The 12,088-nt window shown below is 44.8% G+C and overlaps 1 protein-coding gene across 1 annotated transcript in view; it reads right to left on the bottom strand.

Moving 5' to 3' along the window:
- The window catches only part of T265_01087 (hypothetical protein), a gene marked incomplete at both ends in the record, with an annotated part of 27,124 nt that overhangs the window by 3,948 nt on the left and 11,088 nt on the right, over positions 1-12,088 (bottom strand). Inside the window, 6 exons of the mRNA XM_009165030.1 lie at positions 2,603-2,763; positions 3,166-3,344; positions 5,870-6,007; positions 6,492-6,725; positions 7,370-7,603; positions 9,369-9,747. Coding sequence (XP_009163294.1) covers positions 2,603-2,763; positions 3,166-3,344; positions 5,870-6,007; positions 6,492-6,725; positions 7,370-7,603; positions 9,369-9,747 — 1,325 coding nt within the window. The remainder of the gene's footprint in view (positions 1-2,602; positions 2,764-3,165; positions 3,345-5,869; positions 6,008-6,491; positions 6,726-7,369; positions 7,604-9,368; positions 9,748-12,088) is intronic.

Below are 12,088 nucleotides of genomic sequence, written 5' to 3'. Positions count from 1 at the left end.
ACTCTTTTCTTTACAATAGGGCTTTCAAATAAATCATAGGTGTACGGCAGTGAAGCATCGGTGTTAAACACTGATGTCATGCTGTCGATGATGATGATGATTTGTTTGCAAGGGTTCGAACTCGAGTGCTTACTGACACAATAGACGTATGTACACTGCTAGAGTGGTTGCCAAAGGAACGTGAAATAGAGGAATACCAAGAGAACAATTCGGTAAGCATTATAATTTGGATGATAGTGGGGCAAATTAGGAAAATTCAACACTGAGTATTGCTCTTGGATGATGGGTGACGACCATAGAGTATTTATGTGTAACAATAATGTGAATAGATTTTAGGATCTTCACAAAAAGTAGAAGCCCCTCTACATAAGGCAAGCGTGGAACTCAAGAGTATAAGGGAACAATGGAAGCAAACGTGTCTCGCAAACGCAAATTAAGGAGTGAAGTAGATTAGAAAAATACTGCACCCGTGGGTGGAACACATGGCCAAGGTGATAATAACCACAGTTTTTGTGACCGAAATACAATATACCAAACAAACGACTGTTCCCGAGCAATTGTAGATACGGCAAACCAATGAAATAAGCTTCATGTCTGGAAAAATTACGAGTTGTTAGCAAGTAAGACCAAAGACCAGTCATGGGGAACAGCATAACTGGTATTAGCTAGATGGCTGTCCCTCTTGGAGGGAGCACCTCTATTCTGCTGTGCACGCGAAGCATATGCGTGTTTCAACTTTGATGACACCACCATGACGCACCAAATCTACCACATTAGTAATGTGTCCCTCTCTATAACAACAAAGGGATCGTACAAAAACCAACTCCGACACCCAGGGAGACGGTCGGTCACAACTGTAAAGGTTGGTGAGGCTCCGTTAGGAGGTCAGCAACTTACAAAAGCCAATCGAAATTGCACCAGACGCTCTCGTTCGGGTTCGAACTTGGGTACGATCTCATTAAGAAGGCATTCACTCCGCTGTGCACACTGTCCAGTGGAAGACAATCGGAGCAAGCTGAAGATGTATCAATTCTGTGCGACTATATTAAATACATGTTAATAAGTGACACCGGCGTGCACGATGTGGCATCCCCAATTCCAATATTCCAATACAAGACTTTGTGTTACATTGGCTTCCAGGGGATAACCCAAAAGTTGTCCCCCGTGGAAGAGGCCGAGTCACACAAGAAACTGCGCTTGGTCTTTCACATTGACAAATTAGTCAGTGCATAGTAGAGATACATCGTCAGTAGTTTGTCGTGGGAATGTTGTGGGAAACCAGCACCACGCCAATGAATTTGATATGCGGGATAATATTTATGGGTGATGTACTTAAATTCTCGACAGGGTGTCGTCTTCAACAACCCCAGCTTTGTTACTTACATATCATGCATAAAATGATGGGTGTTGTAGTAACGGTAATTTCCTCAGCTTAGTTCTCGGTCTGAGCCTCCCAAGCTAGCCTTCACGTCAAAACAACCACCAAAGGTGCACAAAATCTATTAATGCCCAAAACGAAGTCAAGAACAGTTGTGCAGCGCTCCGTATATATGGCGTAAGCGGTTATAACTTTCTGGAATTTCTGTCGCGTTCTGGATGCGGCATTGGCAACCGGCATTTGACTGGGTCATGATTGGCTGTTGGGTCCAGATTGTTGACCAATCAGATCTCGTCTTGACGCCGGACCGGCAAGCGTCCCGAATTCTGGGCCAACCTCGTGCGGGCCAGGCTTATTGGCCGTAGCAGCGTCTAAAGACGTGCGGTATAACGGGATCCGTGTGGATTCCTGCCTAACAGGTGTCGTACACGTGCGCTAAGCGTTGATGAGCTGAAAAGTTTGAGCCTGACCTACACAGGAATTCCCACACAATTAGAACAACCGTTTGATGTAGAAGATCGCACGTCGTTCATTTGGTGATCTAGTTAATTTCGTTGCAAACGTTTCATTACTCATCAAAGTGACATCATTCGTGCGTTGCTGTGGAGAAGCCCACATGACTGGTGATCAAAAGTCTACAACAAACGTGCCACGTGACTGATCTTCGGACATCGTTGCGTCCCTCGGGTTCGACCTTTCGTCGGATTACCAGGTTTCAGCATCCCAGTGGAATATTAAAACGAATTTCGGTTGGTCCACCTGGTTGTGAAAAGCAAGGCATGCTAATCTGTCCTCTTCAACGCAGTGAATTCTCCTTTGGCAGTATATTTTTGAAACATGAATGCGATATTGAAGGCTAATGTGGCAGAAAATTGCGAGGTTGGGTGGTCAAATGCCTATTTGGTGCATTCACCCAGTAAAATCCAAAACACGGACTTGGTATCCTGGTGTTTGTTAGAAGGGAAACCTAGACCACGAGGTAACCCTTGTTGAGAGCAGGGGAGTGGTCTCACAAAGGCTACCAATTTCAAACCTAAGTAACCAGAGTGAAACGTTCCTAATGGGAAGGCCCCTCTGTATCATCGGTCAGGGCAACAAGCGTGTTCTCCCGACAAACGCTTGACGAAAACCAAATTGACTAAAAAAGTGACTCGACTTTCGAAATTCATCAGCAACTGGAGAAGACTATGCACAACAGTGTCTGAGAATAGGCAACTTACTTACCCGCAAAAGATTCTGTCAGAATGGCCATAATCCGTTCAACAGAACCCAAAATCGCCCGATGAATGATAACTGGTCGTCGAAGGTGAGCCTCTGGATGGTTTGTGGTTGGCACGTGTGCGATGCTGTCGCCTCCATTCATCGTTGACGTAGGATCTGTTTCACTACAGGCCAATAAGAGGGGAATATAACAGGTCTAGAAACTATTCGGAAATGTTTGGTTTGTCTGTCCACGAATGCCGTACAAACGGGACAGCTATACAAGCGGGGTTAAGGAAAAGAAGCAACTGAAACCACAGTCCTGAAAGCAACGCGAGAATGACATCATAAAATAATAGGTTAGCTGCAACACCCTTTGGATACCCAGCCATGCCATGCCATGCCGTCCGAAGAAAGCAAGAGGGATAAGATATTGCCAAGATGTCCAGACTAGAGTACCCGAACCATAGACCATTCGCTCAGTAAGTTCACATCTTAGTCAAGCTCATCATGAAAGACGAAAATCGCATCCGAGTTCGTGGTAATAGGTGAAACAAATCAATATGAGTAAATTTGAACAAACCCACCAGGCATAGACGAGAGAGAAACGAGTTGGCATTTGGAAATCCAGTTGAATAGTAGCACACTGATGTCGACGGCGCAGGGCATCCATGATGGTGATATCGATTTTCGGCCCGTAAAAAGCTCCATCGCCCGGATTCAATTCCCATCGCAAACCCATCTCATCCATGCTCTCCCGCAGTTGCTGTTCCCGAAACAGTGAAAAAAACAGTCAGTTGATTAATTAAATGAAACGGACACCTGATGGAAGAGGAAACCCAACCATGGGATCTGCCGGCTAAGCTGCCATTAGCACGGTGCAAGGAGCGCCGTGGTTCGGGTAGAGCATAAGGTTGAGGGAACCTAGGGGACTGCGCATACACAGTGAGCCCCAAGAAGAGTGAAACCGGTCGTGGGCTGTCTAAGGGTTTTCAGTAACTTCATGAGTAGTTTGTTACGTCTGTACAGGCCATATATTTGGTTTTCTTTCTCCTTATTATCGATGTAATTCCCAAGTTCTCACATATTTACATCGTGTTTGCAAATTGCCTGTCACATAGCCCTATTACTCGTCCCAATGGGTGAAATCGGAATAACATGGAGTTAGTCGAATACAGCTGCAGGGCAGAATTTCGTTTGAGGCTGCCAAGCGCAACTCAACGATTATTCAACAATTAGATCAATCTGACCAAATCAGGCGGAAAGCAGCTGTCAGCATCTGATGAAAACAAATAACGGCCAAGTCTGATAATCATATTGGAAACCTGGAAAAAAGGAGGCCAACAGAAATACGGTGTTTCATTGGATGTATCAAGCAAGATTTCGTTACCCCATTGGTAGCTGACTACGTGGAGACTGTGCACAGAATCACGGTGATGCGGCCAACAGTTTCAACCGTGACACCAAGAGAAATAGTGTAGACCTTACACATTCGGCATCTCAATCAAACCGTTGGCTGAGGTGCAACTGGTACCCAAAGGTATAACTTGATATTCCACTGCGTGAGTTCTCCAAAAAGATCCAGAAAACACAAACGAAAAGGCAATATGTCCAATTCTGGAGGCTACGCACAGTGGTGAAGATCAAAAACGTATAAAACAAACCAGGCGTGGGAGCAGACGATGTCAGTTGTTGGATCAGTGGAGACCTCTTCGCTGAAACACCCTGGCTGCCATGCACGAGGGCTGGGATGCTGCCAAGTCGCCCGAGCCTAGACAGGAGAAGTCGAGATGTCGGAACTTCCGGTCAGTAAATTCACGCTCTAACCACTCAGCTATCTCGCCCCATCTTCGACGGAATGACTCTAATTATTTCCAGCTGATGGTCCACTACATTTCAGTGCACTTTCCAACTACGAATTAAACACCAAAATGCAGCGATTTCAATTGCCACAACTGCGTTCATCGAGAACAGTGAGCTTGAGGAAACGGCAGTCACTGGTTGGAGACGCGGGTGCAACCAGCCCATTGACATCGAATCGCTTATTTTGTCCGGTAACGCAGGGAGTTTGAGAGCCACGTAGTGAAGGCGATGACTTTGATGAAACACCGCCATTAACCGTGTGCCACTGCCATATCTGTCAGGGTCACTAACCCTGGTTATATCTGTCCCAACCCGCGGCTCCAGTCCCAGAGACTACTCGTGAACGGAAGAAGACTTTCGCCGAGGAGTTATTTATTAGAAAATGCCAACTGAACAGTTACAGACTATTGGACAGGGAAGTAAAACTCTCATATGCATCTTGTTTACAGCACGTAATATCCATCTTCTGCTTAAACGCGTCTGTCTGAACTTTCCTGGGTATTCGTTGACTGTTGCTCAGATCCAAGCAAATGCCACAAATTCCATAATAGATTTCACTTTTCAAGATGGGCAAAGCGGATTTACGAGAAAACATACTACTCGCATGCCTTTCCATCAGTAGTATCACCGTCACGCCCATAGGAGTCGCCATCTTACCCATGGTTGGATGAAGGGGGTTCTATTAGGTAGATGGTCTTCTGACACACGACCTCCATGGTCTAACCGGCATAACCTATGGAATGTGACCAGCTGACCTATCGAGAGAGAATGAACGTTCCCGAAATCATTGACACTACTGATTTGTTTCAACCAGACACGCGCAACGATTCGGAGATACCAGTGGTCGAATACAAACACATGCACGAAATATTACAAATCTAGTAGAAGCAGTAAAAATTCTGATGGTCTGGTACCGCGTGGGCGTCAGAAACGTCGGAGGTTGGGAGACGCTGTCCTGGTCTTCTTAATTCGGGAACTGATTTCTTTTTCGCTAGTCTGCCAGGACTTACGCAGCCAACCCCACTTACATCAACCAAGTGGATGGTTCTGGAACCAAAATGACTGACATCGAAAGGTGGATGGCTACTGGGCAAGCCTTGGGGTTATGATGGTGCACTTGCCACGGAAGCTTGCATATAGGGCCTAAGTTTAGAACACATCTTACTTATTCTACACGAAGCCCGAAATTCACCCACATATGGTGCATCTGCTTGCACCAAGATTACCCTATTGTCACCGAAAGACTAAATTACAACGCATACTTCGAATCAACGTATCATCTCCGAAGAAACTCCCGGATAGTAACATAGGATTATAACCTGTCTGAATTTAGTCACGTGTTATTTGGTCAATAAGATAACTGCCCTAGCTTTGGAACCACGTGAAAGTGAGTAGTGTTCAAACACTTCAAGTAGAAACAAAGCTCACCGTTTCTGCGCGATCCCACAACTCAGGCTCACCCATGAATTTCTCCGGGCGGGTGGATAAGTAGAGTTCAAACGTGAAACCGAACACTCCGTAGACGCATCTAAGAAAATCCAGGCAACTCTTGATCTCGTCTTTGATCTGAAATAAAAATTAGAAGGATATGCGATTACGAATAATAAACAGCAAAATTCTAAGGAGCTCACAAGAAAACCGACGGAATGACGCCCAACATATCCAGCGAAAAGTGATTTTTTATCACCATCATCATGGAGCTCAAGCTGCCAACAAGCATGTTCCAAGTAAACGGTGCCACCGGAGGCACCACGCCCCACTCTACCCTGACAGAAACATTGAGCAGATCCTAAAACATTGGGACAAATCTGTTTGAGACATCGTCTCACAGGAAAAGGTGGGTGATGCTCAAGATCACACTGTGGCGTTTTAAGCTCACTGGACGATAATAAACATAATAATGTAAGTATCACGATCACGTGACACCTTGTAGAATGTCTATTTACCAACGCTATACATGCCAACGGATGACGGGTCAGTTAATGAACGGTGGCACCGGAATACACACTGGTCTGAAGCGGGGGAAATGATGAGAAGGCAGCGCACCTACCTGATCTTCACGACAGAAAATGTGTGCATCATCTTGTTGAAACCGACGCACACGGGTCAGACCGGTCAGAGCACCAGAGAATTCATTTCGATGGAGAACGCCAAAATCTGCGAAACGCAACGGAAGGTCCCTATGAGACCGTATCTCTTTGGCGAACATGAGGCAGTGACCGGGACAGTTCATCGGTTTCAGCCCAAACTGCTGTTTCTCAATGTCGATTTTGAACATGTTTTCCTGAGAAATATGAAACATATATGAAAAAATCAAAATGAAATGGACGGGGGAGATAGAATCCTGTTTCAAGGATCGTCAAAAGGGAATTCCACAAATTCAAGATGTCTCCGGAACCAAGTAAACGAGAACATGTTATCAATGCTGTCCCATTAACACGATACATGTCAAATGTAAGCAATCCAGAGAAAACGGTATTTCTCATAATCTATGACGTTCAGCAAAAAGGTTGTCTCAAACCACAACGCCAATTACCGTAATAGATCAATTGAAAAAATATCCTGTGTATAAAACTGAGATAGCCTAAACGTTGAAACATTAATAATAATAATAATAATAATAATAATAATAATAATAATAATAATAATAATAATAATAATAATAATAATAATAATAATAATAATAATAATAATAATAATAATAATAATAATAATAATAATAATAATAATCGTTCAGCTGTGCCTAGCTCCAATGCCACCCGAAGGAAGAACGAGGGCCGGGATACTGCCAGGTTGCCCAAACCTAGACAGGGGAAGTCGAGAGAGACAAACAGACAAACAAATCCATAACTGTCAACCCAGTATGGTTCCAAAATCACATATGGTTAACATCGGAGGGCGGTACACAATACCAGATACATTACTCACGCTGTAATGTTGCCAGTGTCCACTAATCTCCCAAAGACTGGAATTGTAAATGTTGGGAGTAATCACCTCCTGGAAACCGCGACGCCGGTACTCCGAACGGATAAACGAGATAAGTGTGTTGTAAATGTGAGCGCCGGCGGGAAGGAAGAAGCAACTACCAGGGGACAGCTCGTGAAAGAAGAATAGTTTTTGCTCCACTCCGAGTTTGCGATGATCACGCTTGATAGCTTCTTCCTGGACGGACGACAGGTAAAGTGCAAGTTATTTGTGTTTAGGTTACTGTTCAAATTGCGAGTAGCATAAAGATACTACAAATATCCACCTGGAAAAGATGTACACTGGGGAGGACTTTCGCAGGACTACTTGTTCGGGCCGTGAAACTGCGACGATCAAGACAGAAGTATGCAAATTAATTTACGAAGAAAGTACATGACAAACTGCATTAGCGAACCAAACAAACATGTTGACGTCATCAATGACTTGGGTCATCATTGTCAGGTATCAATGACAGTAATAAACCACTAGTAAATACTGGCACTTAGTGACTATCCAAAGAAAAAGGAAAGCCATACCGAAGGATGTGGAATCGGCAAAGATCACGTGCTTGACCTTTCAGAAACGATGAAATTAGTACCAGATAGCTATAAAACGTCGTGGGATGGGATGACCTGGAATATTTCGTGGACATTGTCCAACACAATCTCGGCGAACAATGATCCAGAAGGAACCGCTACACATTCCGAATAGGAAATGACGACTGAGAGCACTTAAGTGCAATGTCCTGTAGGGTTTCTGACAGCGTGCGAGTGGACTCGAGTGAGCCCGATCAAGAAGGTGTGAATGACTCACGACACCCAGCTGGGGTGTAGCTGTTTATATATCACCTAACAAAGCAAGATCAATCTTCTAACGGACATTTTTACAGAAATCATTTGGAACGGTAATTTGATCGACGGATAGTTGTGGGATATTACCCATACGTACCTCAATCATGGCCAGATGCTTAGCCTAACTGGCTGCTCCAGCTGCGCTGGTCATTGCCGTCCCCCTGGATGGGGACCTATAGACGAGACACATCAATCGTTAAAGACATTGTCACACATGGTCCAGTCACACTCTCAATAAATACTGTGCATCCAGGCTATTGCCTTCAATGCATAGCTCCCTTCCAATTCCCCCCATAAAAGTGCACTGACGAGCCTGTATTTACGCACAATTTGTCAGCTCCAACCTCCGATGCGCGGCTACCTACCCCGCCTCCCCGAATCATCGGTAGACGGAACTGTGGCAGCTACAAGCGCTGTACGATAAGTAGGCGGTTCTTACAGCTGACAATGATGAGGAGCAAATCTGATTGGCCACCAAATAGTTGCTTATGCATCATTTCGATCCTCACGGGCTGCAGCCAGTTACCTTTCGCGATGTCACCTAGGCATCGGAGCCAGAATGTTTGATAGTATTTAACAACTTCTAAACAGAGGGGACAAGTTCCGCAACAGCTGACCTTGAATCTTTCTTGTGTACAGGGCTATTAAGCTCCGACTAACTCCGTTACTGACGTCATAAATGATGCAAGTTTGGGGACATTGACTCCGCTTTGATATTTGCGTGTTTTGACTTCCACTTTTTCAGCTGCGAGATAGATAAACCTATCAATAAACCCAAGTTCTTCGATTTCAGGTTCAATAGGGACCCAAATGGTTGAAAATCACAGAGCATGAATTTGAAATTTAAGAGCAGCGGACCGAAACAGAGGGTCAATCCCGACCAACTAATTTAAAGTATGCAGATCGATGGCTGTCGGATAACAAGTCTCTTCCGCATGGCCTAAGTTCACCAATCATTCCCCAGATTTGGTGGGGGGGAATAACTGCAATACGACTGTACCCTGAAACAGACCACTTCAGTCAACACCACAGATATGACTTCAAACTGGCGACCTATTAAGTAACCAGCGTTACTGACAAACGGACGATGGTACACATGACGGGAGACTCACCTGGAAATGTTTCCACTCCTTTAGCCGTTTCGGATCGGGGAAAGAAATGCCATAGACACGTTGTAAGGTTTCCGCATCCGCACGACCTTCCCAGTAGGCGGAACTGCTTTTCGTGACCATCATTGCTTTGATGCAACCTGTATGTCGTACATGTGGACCGCGGCACAAGTCAATCAACGGTCCACATCGATAGACGGTTGTGGTCGGCGTGGTGATCTTGTTCCGAATGATTCGACACTTGAACTCGTTGTAAGCAAACATTTCTAAAAGATCCTCCTTTGACATTTCCAACCTCTCGAATGGTTGATTCTCCTTGCAAATCTGGCGACAAATATTGTCAAGCAAAGAGTGGTCGTCCTGGTTTAGACCTTTGTGATCCCTGCAGTCGGGATAGATCAAGAAGGGAAGTAGAGTAAAAGAAAACAACAAGGTCCGCTGACCACAATATGGAACAATGCGATTTTTCCAAAGCGACCCATCGACAGTATTCAACCACGCCAACCGACAAAAATGTATGTGACACCCAATGCCCATAAGACCGACCGTGAGAAAAATACCGCGGGCTTGTTTTACGGCTAATGTCAAACTCGACCCACATTTTGGCCTAACGGAACAACTCTGTGCGAGGCGAAATGTCATCCAACAAGTAATCCATTGATTACTTTTCCAATTTCATTGAGTTTGGCCCCTAACAACTGAACCATCGCCCCAGCAACAAACACTGAAAATGGCCCAATCTAGCAACTTTTGAGGACAGGCAAACTTTACACATACAAAGCTCAGAAGTACAAGACAATCCGAGGAAGAAACTTGTTGAGGTAGATGCGTCGAATCTGGCGGATAGGTCAGTTCGACTGAAATATGACTCGAACCATAAAAAGAGGGAAACAAACTGAACAAAGAAAGGCAGGTGATTAACCGAGCAAAAACCTGCGGCTATGAAAAAAAGACGCGGAAGCGCGACTATACACAAGACAATCGAGCGGCAAATCAGTTCAAACTACGAACGGATCGATAAAAACACGGAAAGCCATTAAAGAGAAGATACTGGAAGAACCAATCAAGTTGAGGAAGACAGACCACAACGCAAAACAAGTCGTGGGCATACTAACCAGATTAATCCAACAGAATGAGACTGTTTAAGTGAACCAATCGAAAACAGGCAAGGCAAACCACAATCCAGCATTCAAACAGTGGACGGATGACGGTCTGAGAGCTGGAAAGTAACTAGATATCGCGGACAAACCCCACGCGCACTTCAGGCACAGTTTGATCCCAGTAACATCCGCAACTCGTGATTAGAACGGTGTGGTCATCAATTTTATGACTACGTCCAAGCTAGTGGAAGGTACACTGAACCCCACTGACGAGCAGAAAACAGCATTCCAACATTCCGGGTTCTAAAAATTTGCCAAAGTTGCTCGAATGTGCAGACTGTACTCAGATTTGGCAAATTAATAATAATAAAAATAATAACAATTTCAACCATTGTACATCCAGCACGGGAGAAGTGCTGGTTATGTGCGCAAGACAAGCGAAATTTCTGGAAAACTCAATCCATTTTCCCATTATTTTTCAGCTTAGAACTCTGGAGATTTCGGAAACTGGAAATGACTACATTGTGTCTTTCTACTCGCGTGCCGAATTTCGTTTGTCTGAGAAAAATGATTCTCGGCAATTGACCCGGCGAAATTAGGGCAACTAGTTAGTCAATCGCAAATCACGTAGATTTCGGAGGCTCAAATATCTGATTTTGAAACTAATACGGCCGCGCGTCAGCCTACTGCACAGCAGAACAGTGCCGTGCAAGTATGCCCACACATCTGAATTACGTCCGATTTCATCATGTGCCGGAGAAAGGTCAAAAAGGGACACATGCATATCACGCCCACCCGATGTCTAAGGAAACATGTGCAACCCGTACTCAAGCGCACAGACGACCATATATGACTAACCGTGACAACGAACCGGTGTGGGCGTGCAGGAGACAAACTGGTTGGTTGAGAACAGATCGGCCAACAAGTATGGTCACAAGTGAATATAAATAAAACGCTGTTTGCTTTATTACACAGTTTTTTCTGGCCGCATCCTTGTCTTTTGACTGTAACCCGCTAGCCTCAAGTTGGCAAGGACCGGACTGAAACAGTACTGAGACAATGAATTGGAAAATGTTTGGGACTGATTGGGCAGTCATCGTTTCACAGAGGTTTGATAAACAACAAATGATTGTTTGCCAAACCTCTCTGAATACTGGGACACTTAGGAAGCCGCAAATCACGGAAAATGTATCCTACAGGCTAACTACCTCGCATCGAAGCAACATCAGATTTTAGCTTTACATCAGCCAGTACATGAGGTTTTCAGTACCACACAAAACCAGAAAGCAAATAGTTCGAAGGGCGTAGGCGGGTGAGATTCACTGACTTAAGCCAAACAAGTGTACATGCGTAGACGTTTTGCACACTCTCTGCTATTAGGCAGGCTGACCAACAGATTCCATTCATCAACTCTATTTGCGCACCATCACCAATCTCGCGGTCCGATAAAGCGTGTGACCAGATTTCCGTCGATCAAATGACCATAATGGGTCACTACAGCTGTCAGATAGGCCACAGTGCACTTCCAAGGAATCACTTGCTTTTCGCTTGGCCAGTTTTTCCAGAGGCTTCGTTGTTGTTTTGAGTCTCTCTCTCTCTCTCTCTCTCTCTCTCTCTCTATAT

This window comes from Opisthorchis viverrini (assembly GCF_000715545.1).
Source record: "Opisthorchis viverrini unplaced genomic scaffold opera_v5_11, whole genome shotgun sequence".
NCBI lineage: Eukaryota > Metazoa > Platyhelminthes > Trematoda > Opisthorchiida > Opisthorchiidae > Opisthorchis > Opisthorchis viverrini.
Note: the sequence above shows the minus strand (reverse complement) of the source record. Positions and strands in the feature narration are given on the sequence as shown.